We start from the raw sequence: 18,521 nt of genomic DNA, 5'->3' as shown, positions 1-18,521 counted from the left end.
CCTCATATGCCACTGTCCTCCTCCCCCGACAAGGTTTCCCCTCTGCCCTAAACCTGCAGCCTATTTAATGAGATCATCCTTAAACAGTGTTCAAAGAAGCCTGGTCGGAAGGACCTTCTGAGGCAGCCAAATAGATTTGAAATCCCTTGTTGTGCAGTTTTGGATAACCTTGAAATGAAACATTGTTGACTGTCTTGCTTGTTAGTCTAGCATGGAACTTTGGGCTGTGGGGGTGGCTGTTCCCTATTGGGCCCGCCCAGCTCGGCAGGCAGGAGTGTCCCAGCATTTAAGCAGCTGACACACAGCTCAGGAGCTGGCCTGGAGGAGCTGAGCCTCTAGAGACGCAGCCAGGACTTAATTAGGTTAGTACTGACCTTAAGAACCTTCCTAAATGTTCTTGTGTCTGCTTCACTAGGAGAGCATGTTTAAATGTGTTAGTTTGTGTGTGTACTTTATGTTCTTATTGTGCCTTCTTAGTGTGCTCAGGAGCTGATTAAAGCATTGTTTAGTAGTTCCTGAAAGACATGGCTTTAAACAAAAATAAGATTCAGGAATTTAGAAAGCAAGGGCAGTGACTTCGATGGCGTGAGAAAAGTGAGAATGACAACAGTATGAGCAATCTGAAAATGCTGCCGTGCATTTGTCGGAGCTTACACGCAATCTTTTACAGTTAAATAGGAGGTATCAGTATGATTCATACAGGAGCCAACACAGAATTATACTGGATTTACATTTGGCAGAGTCACCCATTTGGGGTCCCACTTGAGTAATGTAAAGGAAATATACCCAGGTGTTTGCTTGCCTCTCCGTCCTCGAAACCCGCCCCTCCAGGTGGGAAACCAATCATCAGTGCCTACCGATTCGGATCTAAATTGACTCGTCCATAATGGACTTCCCATGCATTAGCTTATTGTTCACAAGTTACTTTGCGATTGGACACCAAGCAGTGTGTATTCCCCTTCGTCTCCTTCTCCTTCTCCTTTTTCAGTGCTTCTCGTATTCCTCCTCCTCCTCTTCCTTGTTCAGCGTTTCTGGGACCAAAGGCTGAGCAGGGTTTAGTGTCAACATTGCAAGTGAATCTAAATGGTTAGGACCTTCAGGACAGTATGACAAGTGGATGTGGACTTGCGCCTCCGACAAACATAATAATGTCCTTCCCTTGAGCTGTCATGTTTCCAGTCCAACAGAGCACTTGCAAATTCCTTCTATTTGCCAGATCAAATATTACCCTGGGCTACCCTGGCAAAACACTGGTTTTTTTTGCATAGTCATTATGTTTCCACTATGTGGAGTTCTATTGCTTTGGTAATTCTGTTTAAGAAGCAGAGTGGTGGATTTAATAATCAGAATTGATCATTTTATTTCTATGATCCTAGCTTGACATTTAAACACTCTATACTAGTGCATTCTAAAATGGTGTGCTGTATGAGGGAAGAGCTAAAAGAAGAAAAAGAAAAAGCGTGTCCTTGAGTTATCTAGCCGTGTCATAGCCTGCGAAGCATGGACTGAACATTCAGTGATGTCCTGATATCTCATGCATAAAGACTAGGACACCTTCTCTGCTTCCTGAGAGCTGGGTGGGTGTGGGGGTGGGCAGGAGGGATGGGGGGAGGGTGAAAATGCTACCTTCTATAGGCTGTGAAAATTCCGTAAGAAGATATAACAGAAGCTAGTGTGAACGTCAGAAGACCAAGGTTCTACACGCTGGTGTAGAGAAGCTCCAAGAGTTTGGTGTCAGATAAAAACTGTGCTAGGTTTACCGTGTAACGTAATCTCTATAGATATTAATAACCTCAACTGTAAACTCAGAATAATTACAGGCTATATATCAAGTGACTTTTATGAAAAATAAATGTGAACAAAAATGAGAAATTGCATATTATGTCGGACACTAAACCAATGTTACTTCCTTTCCTTATAATATAAAATTAATGTAGCAAATACCATTTTTCTAGACTGGAAAATAAAACTCTCCCAGAAGTGGAAAATTATAGACATCCAATAGAAAAGAAATGAACACCTTTCTCTGTAGAGAAAATTTAGGTTTTGACTACGGTCAGGACAAGACTGGTTCTGCTTGTGAACAAGTGCGGTGTAACAGCCAAAGAGCTGAAGAGTGACTCTGCTCCCTCCTGCTCCTCCCTGTGAGTGGTGTCCTCTGGTTTCAAGGTCCCTCTCAGGCTCCCAGGACCCTCACTTGTGTGGGATCCAGGCTGCCCTATTTAGGTTCTCAAAGTAAGGACAAATGGCAACATGAGACTGGTCTGAAGCATTTTCACGATGTTGGGTATTAATGGGTGACAATTTGGGCTTTGGAAAATCTTCCTTAGACTCTTCCGGTCCTGCCACGAGAAAGGCAGATACTCCTTCTATATTGCTGGTGTATTCAACCATACATCCTAAGGTACATTTTGCTTCTGTGGACACCTTTGTTTATTTTTTTATTCATGCTTATAGAAACCAAGAGACTGCTATCATGGCGGGGAAGCCCAAGCTTCACTACTTCAATGCACGAGGCAGAATGGAGTCCATCCGGTGGCTCTTGGCTGCAGCTGGAGTAGAGGTAGGTTGGGACTTAGGACATATCTAAAATGAACTGTATCAAAATCCTTTTCTAAGCCAAGAGACTTCCTAACAAGACGATCTGTGAATAGTTTTACCTTCAGTGAAAATATCCCCAGTTACAAAGAAAAAAATGGAGTAATCTGACCAATGAAAAGGAAAAAAAGGTCTGTCCATCTGTCCACCAAAGAGCACATAAACAATCAAAAAATATTTTCAAAAGAACCAAAAGAAACATCAATTAACCGTGATGTGTGAACTTATTTGGATTTGGATTTAAACAAAAAAAAAAATGTAACTTATGACACTTTAAACCACAATTAGAAACCTGAATATTAATTAAATATTAGATGATATTAAAGAATTATTGTTAATTTTTTAGTGTAAATGTATGTGAGTTTGGGGATGTGTCAGAGCCCTGCGCAGGTGAGTGAGCACAGCAGGTGCAGGGGGCAGGGCTTAGAGCACCCAGGCTCCCTCCTCTCCATCCCAGCTTGACTGAGGGACTGGGGGGAGGGCTCACTGGAGGCCCTCACTCAGGGCTCTGGGTTCCCGGTGCCCAGGAGCTGGTGGTTATGATCCAGTCCCTCAGGCTCTTGAGCGACATCACACTGGCAAACCCCATCCCAACTCCTACAGTGACACCTACCATCCCTCTGTCTGTCTTGAACGGGACACTTCGTTAATTGCTGGCACACACACACCTCCTCACTTATATGCCTCTATCATGTGTCTGTACCTACATCATGACCCTGTGTGATCACAGATCCACAACAATCTCTGTTGCAGTGAGCACGTTAGAAACCCCCAATGTCTGGACCTTTTGATGACTAAGAATCCCTTTTAAACTATGCAATGGTAAAGAATGATTTAAATTACAGCAAACACCCCTTGGTGGCAGATTCTTAGATGGCCATTGGTCCACAGCACACCCCAGGCCAGGGACACACAGGTTCTGTTCTGATCTATCCTGGAGATGCAGGATTTTCTGAGATATTGCAGCATCATAACTGGAAGAACTTCCCAGTTCCTTCCCTCCAGTGACTTCCCCTCCTAAATCATGACCGTACCATGAACATTGTGGGGTCCGGGTGGAGGGGAGGGGAGCTGCTGTGAGGAGTGAGTAGCTCTGTGCTCCCCCCTCCCTGTACTCCTTTCTCCACGGGTCTAACCTGCATTTCCAAAAGCTCATGGCCAGACTAATGTGTGTCCCTGCCAATCTTAGAAATCTTACCTGATCCAGGTTATGTTCTGGACACGGGCCATTCAAGTGTAAAAATCTATAGTGCTGTGGGACGAACTAACGAGAACCCATTTACTGTTTTGCTTCCAGTTTGAAGAGAAATTTATAGCAAGTCCGGAAGATTTGGATAAGTTAAGAAATGGTAAGAACAAGTATCTAAATGCCTATGTGAGGATAACTAGTAGAAGGTACACGGGGAGGTCTTAAGACCAGGCCATGCCTGTTGGGGGTGGTGATTTGGGACGGTGGAGAGGGAGAAAAGTGGTTAAAATGGAAGGGGTGTGTCTCTTTGAGCAGGTCTGGCAACTCTCGGGGGTGAAAAGGGCCAGACCTCTGAGTATTTGCTAAAGGAACCGTCCCCAGTGCCCTGAGAATGCCCTCTCCTTGCTTTCTCGTGCTTTCTGTACTGTGATTGAGCTGCGATAGCTCAGGGTCCCACACAGCCCTCCCCACAAGGACACGCAAGGACGTGCATTAGAGAAAAGAGGTAGATATAAGTCCATCTTGAGTTCTTTTCTCTCACCAGTTTGACAAGGTGACATTCTAGCTATATTGTAGGCTTTGAAGAGCACAGAAAGGGACTCATGCATAGAAAATTCTCTCAGAAAGTATCTTAAATGTCCTGAAAACCAGGAGACTTACGTTGGGAACTTCCCATTTTAAATGACATGCACTTGGCCACCCTGTTGTCACCTCTCCCAGCTTCTTCCTGAAATGTCCATGCAGATATATCAGCACAAAAAATATGAGGGACCTACCATTTACCTGGATTGGAAATAAAAAGCCTAAAAAGGAAAAGAAAAATTGGTAAGAGAAAGAAGGACTGCAGGAAGTAACGGGATGCTCTTTCAGTTGTTAGGCTCCCAGACAATATTTTTTAGTTTTACATTTTATCTTCATTCATTTCACCAATTATTTTTTTATCCTGAAAGAGCGAGGCCTGTAGACATCTCCCTCTCCTTTTTCTTTCCTTCTTCCTGAAGATGGGCGTCTGATGTTCCAGCAAGTGCCAATGGTCGAGATTGATGGGATGGAGCTGGCGCAGACAAGAGCCATCCTCAACTACATCGCCAGCAAGCACAACCTCTACGGGAAGGACTTAAAGGAGAGAGCCCTGTAGGTACATTTTCTGTCCTCACACCACCAGATAACCCAGGAGAGCTTTAGGTCCTGCCTCGAGTGAGCAGGACCATGCAAGGGGTCATGACAGCAGCAGGCTGGGCCTTGGACATGTGCACTGAGGTCCAGGGTGGCAGAGGTGAGGGAAGAGGAATGTGGGAGGGCTCAGGCAAGTGTGATCATACAAGAGGATGCAGCCCATGGGTGTAGCGCCGTGACAGAGGCTTCTAAACACTCATGAACCATGAACTCAAGAGGGTGGTGGAATCCTGATTCCAGGTGCTCAGGCCTTTAGGAGGTGAGTTCCAGCCAATGGATAGGGACAAGGGTTACAAAGTTGGAGTGTATGTAGATGACGGCCTGGGGAAGAAGGGCCCAAAGGAGCTGAATCTCAAGTTTCAGTAATTACAAGAGTAATGACCGGTACCTAGGTTATCAGCCAGTTATAGGGACTCTTCCACTTGACAAGGCTTCGTAGAGTCTGGTGCCCAATATGCAGGGGTTACCTTAACATTTCAATACAAGTCTGAAGCAACCAGATGTATTTAATACTGCCAACGCTCTGGGGTCTCCTCCTTGTTGTGATGAGACTTCATAACTCAAAACATAACCTTGTTGGAACTTCTGGCAGTTCTTCAAAAAGGTTGACAGAGTTAACAATGAATCAGCAATTTCTCTACTAGGTATATCACCCAAAGAGTTGAAAATACCTCCACACTAAATCTTGTACACAAAATTACAATGCAAATAACAGCAATATTCATAAAGCTAAAAAAGTGGAAATAGCCCAAATATCCATCAGCAGATGAATGGAGAAACAAAATGTGCCAAAGACATGCAACGGGACATTATTTGGCCATGAAAAGGAGTGAAGTTCTGATGTATGCTCAACATGGTTGACCTTAAAGACAACGTATTGCATAAAAAAAACCAGACACAGAAGGCCACATATTGTAGTATTTCTTTTGTATGAAATGTCCAGAATATTGGAATCTGTGGAGACAGGAAGTAGAATAGTAGGGCTAGAGGGGTGGGAGGTGGGGAGGAATGAAGAATATTGCCAGTGGGTACAGATTTTCTTTTCAGGGTGATAAAAATGCTCTGGAATTAGAATGTTGTGGTATTTGCAGAATTCTGTGAATGTACCAAAATCCATTGAATAGTATACTTTAAATGAGTGACAATTATAGTATGTGAATGTATGTCAATAAAGCTGTTATTTTAAAAAGTATCGTGGAAAACCCAACTCGACAGAAAAGAAAAGAAGGTCTCCTATTGTCCACACTGCTTGTAACTGTGTGAAGAATTGCACCGGGCTGGGTGCAGTGGCTCACGCCTGTAATCCTAGCACTCTGGGAAGCCGAGGCGGGTTAATCGTTTGAGTTCAGGAGTTCGAGACCAGCCTGAGAAAGAGCGAGACCCGTCTCTACTAAAAATAGAAAGAAATTAGCTGGACAATTAAAATACATATAGTAAAAATTAGCCGGGCATGGTGGCACATGCCTGTAGTCCCAGCTACTCGGGAGGCTGAGTCAGGAGGATAGCTTGAGCCCAGGAGTTTGAGGTTGACGTGAGCTAGGCTGACACCATGGCACTCTAGCCTGGGCAACGGAACGAGACTCTGTCTCAAAAAAAAAAAGAAAGAATCGCACCAGTGAACGGATGTTTACGTTGGGTCGGGAGAAACACAAACATGGCTGGAGTAGGGCAGCAGCACGTGGAGGGGGCTGTGGGGCATGTTCGTGGGAGACGGCTGAAAGAACTGCTACTATTGGGCATAGACGTGTGCCTGGGAGGAGCAGAATGGTGAGAGAGGAAGAGGAACACGACCGAGATGGGCGTGCCAGGGACTCTGTTGAGGTTACTTGAGGCAGGAGGTCTTTGGCCATCTAGTCACACTAAGCTTATCACAGAACAGACAACAATAAGGATATCAAATTTAGTGTAGTATCACTGGTTACTTGCGGGGAATCCATCACTTTTTCTCATGACTATGACTTGGGACAGGTCATCGATGCTCCTTGAACCTGTATTTAATCATATGTACAACAAAAATATTAGAAACACATCTACCCCAATACGGTGTTTTATGTAATAAATGTTTATATGTGTAACAATCATATCAAATTGACGGACATAGAAAAGGCACCCACTGGAGGTGAATTACTACTTGATGCTCTAGTCTCATACATTTTTAAACTATAAAATCTAAGGCGGGAGGTAGTTGACAGCGAGGCTGTTTTGTCTTTCAGGATCGACATGTATATAGAAGGTATGGCAGATTTGAATGAAATGATCATTATGTTCCCCATGCATCCACCTGCAGAAAAAGATGCCAAGCTTGCCTTCATCAAAGAGAAAACAACAAATCGCTATTTCCCTGCCTTTGAAAAAGTAAGTGTTCAGCATTTCAAGGCACTGAGTTTAGAAGGCAAGAGAAAAATAGTGCCTGGGCATTGGCGAGGCAGTGACCTGCCCTTTCAATGAGACTTCCTGAACCCCGACGCAGCTCCATGACTCTCAGGCACTTTATGAAATAGACTGTGAAGAATTGTACCACTTATACCAAATTATAATTGTCCAGCAAATTTCAATTTACTAGACCCAAATCTAGAATTCTCTGTTCCACAGAATTTCATAGTCATAAATAAAACATGGGCTGTACACGGCTCTGAGCCACACTAGGGACTGGGCAATGGCCTACAGAACACACTGGGCTTTGATTGAAGAAGAGCATGGTGAAAGCAATACATCAGAAACCATTCTGAAACCATGTGTCAGAGCATTTGAGACCAGCTGCCCGTCAGGAGAATATTGTAGTGTTTCAGAGATGAAAGAGAAGTATCTAAACAAGGATGATGGCGCTGGCATGGAGACAAAGATTTTTTATCGCATATCAAAGTAAGTTGCGGACGTCAGTGCAGTTGACCCCTAGACACTTCACCTTGCAGATTATAGCCCAGTGTAAGTTAGGAGTCAGGGCCAACGGTGCAAGATGATGAATTCAGGGTCACCCAGGTTTACTTGAGATCCCAGCATATAGACCAGGAAACGAGGAGAGAAGGAGGAGGAGACGTGTCCTCCTGGGGGGAGAGGGCTGTCAAGGGCACTGCAGAGAGAGAGAGCAGAGTGCAGAGCCCCGTCCTGGAACGTCAGGGCTGCGCTGTAGGGCGCGGGGACACAGAAACGTGGGCAGCAGGTGCTGAGTCGCGGGCACACGTGGAAGATGCCAGTGGGGGTGGGAGGTGAGAAGGCCGCAGGGCTGGGGGAACGAGCAGAGGATCGGGAGCCTGGGCTTCCCCCGAGGAGGCAGCAGGGAGCGGAGCCCGCTTCTCACTCTCGCTCCTGAATCAGGGACCGTGGAGAAAGGTCTGGGTCTCACACCTGCCAGTGAGGACGCAGAGGTGGGAGGGTCAGGGGCTGGAGAGGCTGGGGGACAAGCAGGTGCCCTGCCTGACTGTGCGTGTGTCCCTGATCTGGTGCCTGGAACTCTCCAGGTGTTAAAGAGCCACGGACAAGACTACCTTGTTGGCAACAGGCTGAGCCGGGCTGACATCCACCTGGTCGAACTTATCTACAACGTGGAAGAGCTGGACCCCAGCCTCACCGCCAACTTCCCTCTGCTGAAGGTGATCGGTTTCACTATTTCGCAACCCCCAGAGAGGCAGCCCCACATGTCCCACGATGGAATGTAGTATTTGGGCCCTTGGACTGGTGACATTCAGACCCCAGCCTCCTCCAGGCTGGCACTGCCCCCAGGTCTCCAAAATGAGTTTCCAGGCCCTGGTTCTGAGGCATGAAAAGATTGTTGTTATGGGGAGGATATTTGAGGCAGATGCCACCCCAATGTAAACAAGTCCAAGCTCACACCACTCACTGCAGGACAGCCAGTGATTTGAGAGACAAGGTGCTGGGGCAGGGAAGGTGGCTTTTATGTGGAGAGCAAGCAAACAGAGAAGACGGTGGACCCATGTCCCAAAGAACATCTTCAATTAGTCTCAATTTTGGCCACATTTTTATGTTAAGGGAAGGGGGGAAAGGAGGTGGGTTGCATAGGTAACCAAGAAATGCAGACATCCAGTGCCGGGGAGGATCTGAGGGGGTTGTAAAACTTCTTTGTTCCTGATCATTTAACTTTGCAAGGTGTAGGTAAGGTCATGATGTTCCTATAAATCTTTATTGGTACTCTTGTGTATTTTCTTTATCTCCCCAGGAGTTAGTTTTGGGAAAGGGACGGTTATCATCTTTCTTCTAGAATTGAAGTGAAAACTAAATTCTCCCTATACTGTGCTGGTCTACGCACAGAGCTTAGCAGAGGCTTTTACCTAGAGGACATTATTGCTGCCACTCAGAAGCTAAATGGAACTAGTTGCGTTAAGCCTTCCTTCCACTGCTACACCGCCTATTTTACCTTTCATAACACATTAACTGCCATGTGAGTTGTATTTAACTCATGCTAGTTTTGAGCCCAGGGCCTCGTGAAGCATTTGTAACTCCCATCTCTTCACCTTGGGAGCTGTGTGAAGTATTTTTCAAGTTGCATATAACTCACACACGGAAAATAAGAAAAAATAACAAATTTTTCATTAAATTAGAAAGGATCCCTTTGTTTTTGAAGTTTTTATTCTGTTTTCGTAATAAAACACGGTGGCCCAAAGGAAAAAAATTTTTTGTTCTACTGTGGCCGTCAATGTGATCATAGAAAGGACCCCAGAGCCCAGCATCTCTCTCCTTGTCCCCCATTCCATTGCGGTCTCTGTGCCTGATTTCTCTGGGAGTCCCATCATCCCGGGGGTTCCCCTGTCTTCCCACACGGAGTCTGTCTGGGCAGGTCTCTTTCCATGTGCTTTCCTTCCCTGGGCTCCAGTCCCTGCTGTCAGACCTTGTGTTCCTCTCTGCCCAGGCCTGCCCTACACATTCCTGCCCACCCTGTGTCCACCTCTCCGTGGGAAAATTGGTCTGACTGGCCCCCGTGTTTGCCTTTAATGTTTTCTATCTTCATTCCCAGATCAGTTTTCCCATATCTTCGTTTCTCCTGCTTAGACAATATACTGTGTTGACAGTGACAAGCACGTTGTTTTTTCTTGTATTGCACAAGAGCCATGAATCTACAGGATTAATGTGGAAGGAAGAAGGTCGGGAGGACTGTGGACAGAATAAAGTCTTCCAGACATCCTTGGGGAAAATGCTATTGAGCTATATTTTCTCCTCATATCTTCATTTTTGTGGTGTGTGTTCCCAGCCGCCACACTGGTGCTGAAGCAGGGGACGCGGTGTGTGTGTAGAAGGGCAGGGCGCAGATTTCCTGGGTTGTCTAATAATTGCTTTGGTCTTTGGGCTGCACTCTGAGGCTGTGATTTGTGCATTGCAGGCCCTGAAAACCAGAATCAGCAACCTCCCCACCGTGAAGAAGTTTCTGCAGCCTGGCAGCCAGAGGAAGCCTCCTGTAACTGCGGAAGCTATAGAAGCAGCAAGGAAGGTTTTCAAGTTTTAAAAAAGCAGGCATGGATGAGAAGCCCATGCAAGACCAATAATCTCTTTGCAACAACGAAGTGCTTGCCTCCTGCTGAGGGTGGCTATTGTGAAGCTAATATACTTTTTCAAATTATGTACTAATCAAATAAAAATAACTCCTATGAACAAACTTGGTTAAAATTCATTCTTTTTCATTAGGATCTGATATGAAATCATATTTCCAATGTGTTCCTGACCTGCCTCTTTCTTAGAATTAAAAACTTAGTACAAAAGGAAAATGTAGATTATGTGGTTGGTTTGACTTTTCCAGAAATTGTGCTGTAACATTTGTCATATAGACTATCAAAAAATCAAGTGCAGAAATTTTCATCTGACATTTTCAGGTATGCACTGGAAAAGAGTTACCGTTCTGGGGAACAGCATAGCAAAATTTTCTTCTTATCTTGGAGAGTCATTTTATTTCTGATAATGAAAGTTTCTTTCTTATGCATTTTCAAACAGCTGTTATGGCTGTGGACTCTTCAGCGTTCCAGGAGGTGCACACAACAGAGAACAGAACAGACCCACCCTCTGCTCTCAGGGGACCCTGCTGTCCCTTACCTGCAGGTGCACAGGGCACATCCTCACTGTGCTCTCCAACCCTGTGTGGGGCCCTGGACATGAGCTTTACTCTCAGTTCTCTCAGTGCCACTCAGGCCTGGGCTTCAAAACTACACACTACACATGTGAATTATTAATACCTATAAATAAATGCACGTAAAATCATTTTTACCCTGCTTGTCACCATGCCAGAGTCCTTGGGTTAGGAGCCATTTCTAGCTTCAGCCCCATACTGGGCCCATAATGCTGGTCTCCGCAGGAGGTGTGGGCTGAGGCACACTGAGCCCTCCTGCTCTCAGAGGGAGCTCCCCGCAGGGAGAGGGGGTGAGGAGCAGACAGACTCACGGGGCTCCCTGACAGCAGCTTCACCTCCCTCTAGTCTCTTCTCCACTGACGACCAGAGTGGGTTTTCTAAAATACAAATCTGAGCACGACCACCTTTCTGAAATTCTTCAGTGAGACCCCATTGCAAGCAGAATGGGTCCTACACCCCTCCTCACCCCCCGATCTCCAGCCAGTCCCCCCCAGAGCATAGCGGGGCCTCTTGCCTTCCTTCCTGGGCACAATTTGCTAGCCCTGCCTGGCAAGCTCTTCCCATCTGGCCGCACTTCCCTCCCCACCTCGTAGCCTCTCCTCTGCCCTCCACAGAGCGCTTGAAGGCTCTATCGACACCTGGGGGCCACTGTGTCTGCTCCTATCCCATCAGCTCGCGGGCTGGGGCATGACCTGCTGGGTCCCCAGGGCTGCATCACCAATGGATGTGACACCTGCCCAGCTCCATGCACACCTCCAGGACCTAGGACCCGACCTGAGCAAACAAACCCCCACACACTTGGCGTGACTCTGAATAGTCATCCATCCCTTTCTACAAAGCACATTTATTCACATCACTCAAATGCTACGTACAGATCTTGCTTGGATGCTGAGGAAAATAAACGTACTGCAAAGAAATCTGCATGGGACTATTAGGTGCATTAGAATGCTGAATATTTGATGAAATTAAGGAATTATAAAATTTCAGTGATAAGAGAAAATAGTGTGATTATGTTAACAAAAGAAATCCTTACTTTCCAGAGGTAAATGTTATTATTTATAGACAAGATGCTCTGGTATCTGGAATTTGCTTCAAAATAATCCCTGGGTAGTAGAGGGAATAGGTGAGAGTTTATTTTAGTTTCTCGTGGCTCCTGTCACAGGTGCTACAAACTTGACCCTACGTCTTTCAGTGGAAGGGGGTTTATTGAAGTGATAAAGAACTTACAGACACATGGGGACATCACCCAGTTGTTGAGCCATGGTGGTGACGGCAAAGAAAGTACCGACGTTAAAAATCTTCCCACAGTGCTTCACCTCCTCCAGCCTAGGTCACTAGAACGACACTTTAATATGTGTCCTCAGAACAAGAGAAGGTCTGTTTTATACTTACTTCAGTTTCTTCTTTGTGTGCTTGTGTGACAGTCCAAGAGTTTTTATTCAGTTTCTTTTGGATACATTGTGTTAACTAATAAACAGAGAAATTCTCTTTAAAAAAAAAGATATTTATTTGACTGTGAAGTATTGTGTTGAGACCACGCCTGCAACAGGAAACTGCATGTGCATTTAGGGAAGTAAAGGAAGACAGAGATTTTCGAAGGGAAATAATGAGGGGATTACGTAATTGTGTTGAAATACTTATCCTTTGCTGCAAAGATCAATGTCAAGAGTGATGTCAGTGCATGTTTGGACAGGTTGTTGCCGGGCAGGTGTCCTTGCAGACCCGTCTTTGGATAGGTTGCAAAGGCCTTTGTGCAACCTTGTGGTTTTTAATAGTTTGTTCTGTTATCAGACATGCAAATGTGAGGACCTTGTTTTCACGGCTTTTCCCAATTCTGTTTGTCAGGCTTTGCTCAACATGAGTGACTCGATTTTGATTCTGACAACCCTTACAATCCTTATAGAAATGTAAGAATGAGGAATTTAGAAAACTAGGGCAGGAGAATTTAATGATATGAGGGGAACAAAGAGATGGTACCATTTTAGATAATCGGAATATGTGTCCAGTGCCCAAGGAAATGTAGTTTATGCTAAAGTTGCTTTTTCTACAGAAGTAATCAGCATGCAATTATGAATTTAAGTTTGGCAAAATCACAGACTTGGGATTCCCAAATGACCAGTGAAAGGGACACACGTCTGGGTAGTTCCATGCCTCCCGCTGCTTCTCAAATCTTCATCTTCTGGTGAGAAAAGAGCCGTGAGTGTCTACCAAACACAATTCTAATTTACAGCCTGATGGTGGATATCACACGCGTTAGCTCTTTCCTTTGTAAGACGTACTTTGTGATTTGTTGCCACGTGTTGATGACATTGGCTTTTCAATATTTCTCTAAGTTTAGTATGCAGCGAAGTGGGAAAATGTTTTTGTGAGCAACTGTCTGTAACTTGCAGGTGAACCTGAATCAGTAGAACTTTTAGTTTTACAAAGCAAGATGACATGGATTTACGACTTGAACAAAATTAAGAACACTAATGCCTTTCTTATTACCATATCCCCACTTCAACAAGTATTTGTTAATCTTTGCCCTTTGTGTAGTTAAACATTTGCCTAGATCCCCTGCTCTTTCCAAATTTCTGTTCCTTAGTCTGTGTATACTCAGTGGGGAAGTCCCACTTCTTTATTAATTTTGTTTAAATTGCAGAAAATTGTGTCTGGTCATCAAGATTGGTTTATCCATTATCACGGTTCTTGTGTTTAATCTTTCTATAGTATTCGTTCTCATCAAGCAAACTCAAAGGAGGAAATTGTAGAAATTTCTGTGAGCACTAAACTGTCTAGCAGTGCTATTTGCTCTGTCAAGCATGCGCGATACTGTAACGCTACTGTATGTAATACAGTGTGCTAAAAAATACTATGAGACCTCTGCTTTCTGGGATCTCACGGTTTAGTGGGGACACAACATGTACATAAGTAACTATAGTAAAATTAAGGTTTATTGTAATAGGAATAAATTGGTCTGAATGTCAGGAAAACTAGATTCTAATTCAGTCTTTGCCACTAATTCACCAGACGACAAGTCACATTCTCTCTCTGTGGGCTTCGACCAACCCATGCAAACCTGGATCATGTTTCTCACCGTCAGCACAACTGCCTTTTTCACTGGGGTAAATCTCTGTGTGGGGAGCTGTCCTGTCCATTCTAGGATGTTTTGAGCCATCCTGGCTTCTACTTACCTGATGCTGTAACATCCCCCCGGCCCCCAGATGTAACAACCAAAAGTGTCTGCAGACATTACTAAATGTCCTCTGGGGTGGGGGAGCAAAGTAACCCCTGCGTGAGGCTCACTGGGCCACATGACTTCCCGAAGCACTAAAACTCCCATGTCTTGATGAAAAAACTAGGCAATCGCTGGAATGTACTCGTATAACTAGTTGTTACAATTCATGTAAACGACTAGCTGGAATGTTCAAGTCAAGAGATTTGAATGTAAAAGTCAACAATGACGTGGAGTAAATGTTAATATTGGGAAACAAGAAAATTCTTGTAAGAAAGAGACTGGGAGTTTCAGTGAGATTCTCTGAAAATCTAGGTGTTGGAACAACCAGGGCCTAACAGGATTTAAAGGAAAAAAGATAGCACCTAGGTGAGGTGACACTGAAATGACCGTAAAGAAAAGCAAGTTGCAAGATGCTGCAGAGAGCAATGTCTGAACAGGGGTGCGGAGTGATCCTGATTTGAAGGGGAGGAAGCCAGACATTTGTGGGTGCAAACCCACGGAGCCTGGAGACGGAGACGCTGCCCTGGAAGTAGGAGCCGCCTGGGCAGGGGCGGGGCTTTCCCAGCCTGGCAGCCTTGTCACCTTGCTGTGACTTGCTCTGCTAAGAGGATCATGCATGATTCTTGGGTCGGAATTCCCAGGAACCCATTAAAATGAAGTCACTGCTGGGCACATTCTGCTGTGTCAGTTGTCCATAAACCTATTGTTCTGACTAGATTTAAACCCCTTTAGGGCAGGGACCAAATCAGAGCACTCAGACCCAAGTCCTTTCCTCCCAGGTATCATCATTGCCTGGTGCACAGAAACTGCTCAATGAGTGCTAGGTAGACTTTCAAATGAAACATTTTAAAAGGAGGAAATACACCAAACAAGGACTTGAAGAAGGTTCAGCAAAACGTCTTTGTGGAGAGAACTGCTGGCTTTCGTCAAGCATTGACAGTGAGCCCCGGCACTAGAACCGTGAGTAGCTGCACAGAGGGGCAGTGGGGCTCCCAATCCCATGCTGGAGTCCATATAAATGGGGAGGAAAGGGTCAGGGTGCGCGGAGCAGGGGTGAGTGGTGGCTGAGGTCCCAAAGCCTTGTCTGAGAAGAGAAACCCAAAGGGTGCATGGCATGGGGACAGGAACCAGGGACCCACTGCAGTCTTCGGGCTAAGCAAGCCTTTGTTAAGGATGTGTCAGGTGTCCCTGAACTGTCACTGAAAATTTCCTGGTAATCTAGCTTGACTCATTAGTGAATGTCATTAACCAATGACAGGAGGTTTAAGAAAGAGCCATTATATGTTTGTGTTTTTTTTTTTTGTTGTTGTTGTTGTTGTTGTTAGAGATAGGGTCTTGGTCTGTCACCCAGGCTGGAGTGGTGCGGTGGCACAATTATCGCTCACTACAACCTTGAACTCCTGGATTCTAGTGATCCTCCTGCCTCAGCCTCTGGAGTAGCTAGAAATATAGGCAGACACCATCACACCTGGCTAATGTTTCATTTTTAATTTTTTTTAGAGTTGGGGTCTTGCTGTATTGCCCAGGCTGGTCTCAAATTCTTGGCTTCAAGCTGTTCTCCCACTTCTATGTGATTTCTTTGAAAAAAAATCTGAAAATATATAAAATCTTATTCCTACTACAGCCAAATGGGCTAATAGATAGAAACAGAGAGAGAGGCCGGGCGTGGTAGCTCACACCTGTAATCCTAGCTCTCTGGGAGGCCGAGGCGGGCGGATTGTTTGAGCTCAGGAGTTCGAGACCAGCCTGAGCAAGAGCGAGACTCTGTCTCTACTAAAAATAGAAAGAAATGCCAGGCATGGTGGCGCATGCCTGTAGTCCTAGCTACTCGGGAGGCTGAGGCAGAAGGATCGCTTGAGCCCAGGAGTTTGAGGTTGCTGTGAGCTAGGCTGACGCCACGGCACTCACCCTAGCCAGGGCAACAGAGTGAGACTCTGTCTCCAAAAAAAAAAAAAAAAAGAAAGAAACAGAGAGAGAGAGAGAAAGAGACCCATGTGCTACCCAGTGTGTTCAGAGACCCACCCATCTCCCAAGAACTGGAGAAAGAGCAATCTCCCATTTGCTGAGCCTCTGTGATGAATTTTATGTACATTATCTCATTTAAATTTCTCAACAGCTCTTAAAAGAAGATATTTATTTCTCTTCATTTTAGAAGAGAAAATTGAGATCAGAAATTAAACAACCTGCCCAAGTTTATGTGCCCTATAAGGGAGACGGAATCCAAACCAGGGCTGTCTCTAAGTCTCCCTTCTCTCTGCTAGAAAACAGTGTCATTGGGTCTACCCCAGAAATGTAATTCCTTTAATTTGCTACTGGAATTATCAGGTTATATTCCTTTCAAAACGAGCCCATTTCCTTTTTGAGGTAAATATAGTTACACTAGTCCTCAATTCACTAAAGTTTTTAGGTAGTCAAGACAAAGCAAAGCACACTTTTATTAATTATTTTTTGCAACCAAGACCCTGAAGAGCCACTCACAGAAAGGAGCTCATGAATTAGATGTCCGCCTCTCTCCCTACCCTCCAACGTTTAGTTGCCTAATGAACTCTGAAAGGAAAAACACGAAACAGATTCTCAGGGAGAAGCATAGAGGGCAAGTGACGTCACATGGTGGGATGGAGAAGCTCTGGACCTGCAATGAGACAAGGAGTTCAGGCTAACCCAACACTCACAAAGTGTGTGAGCGTGGGCAAGCTGCTTTCTCTCTCTGAACTTCACTGTGTCCATCCTTAAACAGGAGATTAGGAGCCACTTCCCAGGTTGCTGTAGACACATTCTCTAGGTGTTGCCCACCAATGAGGAGGCCATGTGTGTGCTCCATGGCTAATCATTGAGTGTCTCTGGGCTTCTCTTCTGCTGACACAGCAAAGCTCTATGGTAACCTTTGCCCCAGTTTTGGCCTGGCCTTTGGAAACCTCATACTGAGAAGGTACTTACGAGGAGGTGTGTTATGATAAAGTACCATGTAAGATAAAAGTTCATTTCCCTTTGTAACATGATCCTCAGTGCATGGCTAAGGGAGCTTAGCATGAGGATTTGTATCACTTGGCTCTGTGAACTCTATCTAGTCCATAGCGATTAGACAAACACACCCCACACGTTACTGTAAGCTTTGCTCTCCCCTCCGTTCTGCTGAATTATCCTACCTCTGTGTTCTGTAAGAAAGTACAATATACACAATCTCCAGTGACGAGACAGGCGAGTTGATTAAGTACATTTTCAAAGAATTCTTTACTTTCTAAAGGGGAGACAAAGGGGAGACTATTGAGTTCCATATTTTAAAATGTGGATATTTAACACATTTTGATGTCTAAAATTCAAGTCACACATACTTTTCCAGAAATACATCTGTTGGTAAAGACAAGCATACTTTTGTTCCAAACTCAACAAGCACAAAATTTGCAAGAAGAATCTTAATGTCTTATAACAGAGCTGGGGGTCCAGAGAGAAAATGCACCTCTTCCTGAGTCCTGGCATTGGAACTGCTGCTTCCAATGACTCCTGTCTGCTTTTATTCACACTCATGATCCAATCAGTAATATCTGTCCCTCGGCCGTTGATTTTCATTCTCTGGTTCTCCGCTATGTCTCCCCTCCCCCGCAGCCTGTGGTAGAGCAAGGGCCATTGAGCTTCCTCGCAATGTATCTCTCACCATTTGCAATGACCAATGACCTGCACACGTGCACACGTCCACACACCACGCACATATAACCGAAACTAAAACCTCATGCAACATTACTCACCCTTTCCACATGTAATGCACTCTGATATTTTCTATTATTTTTCTATTTTATTTAAAAAATTAATGGATTTCACAATTTTCTGAAGGATTGTCATGCACGTTTTGAAAAACACCAACATAGAGAATAAGGCTTAGACCTTGGTTTTGAATAGCGCTGGGTTTGAATCCCAGGTCCTCCACTTACTTTGGGCAAATTACTAAAAAACCCACAGCATCCCCAACTGTAAAAGGATAAAACAACAACAGAGTTCACCTTAGGTGATTTTTATAGGATAAAATGAAGATAAATTTCTGAGAATGCCCAGCGTGTGACTGATACTGAACAAATATTAGCTCCATCCATATACTGCAAAGTTAATGCAGCAACACCTCTTTTTCTACATTATAAAACAAAATGCACCCAGTAGAGGTAGAATATAGAATTCCAAAAGAAGCAAGAAATTAGCATTCTCTGTCTATGCAAAAAATTTGGATCTTTTAAGCCACAGTTAAGGAAGTCTGAGACCTAATTTCTGCTTTGATCAAATGC

General features: G+C 44.7%; 1 protein-coding gene across 1 annotated transcript; it reads left to right on the top strand.

The window, feature by feature from the left end:
* The first annotated feature begins 295 nt into the window (after positions 1-295).
* Positions 296-10,561, top strand: LOC105813799 (glutathione S-transferase A1-like). Its single transcript, XM_012648593.1, has 7 exons — positions 296-362; positions 2,458-2,563; positions 3,896-3,947; positions 4,789-4,921; positions 7,177-7,318; positions 8,422-8,553; positions 10,296-10,561. The coding sequence occupies exons 2-7, from the start codon at positions 2,477-2,479 to the stop codon at positions 10,416-10,418; spliced, it is 669 nt and encodes a 222-aa protein (XP_012504047.1). The 5' UTR covers positions 296-362; positions 2,458-2,476; the 3' UTR covers positions 10,419-10,561.
* Positions 10,562-18,521: the final 7,960 nt, after the last annotated feature.

Source organism: Propithecus coquereli, unplaced genomic scaffold (genome assembly GCF_000956105.1).
Source record: "Propithecus coquereli isolate 6110/MARCELLA unplaced genomic scaffold, Pcoq_1.0 Scaffold29, whole genome shotgun sequence".
Taxonomy (NCBI): domain Eukaryota; kingdom Metazoa; phylum Chordata; class Mammalia; order Primates; family Indriidae; genus Propithecus; species Propithecus coquereli.
Note: the sequence above shows the minus strand (reverse complement) of the source record. Positions and strands in the feature narration are given on the sequence as shown.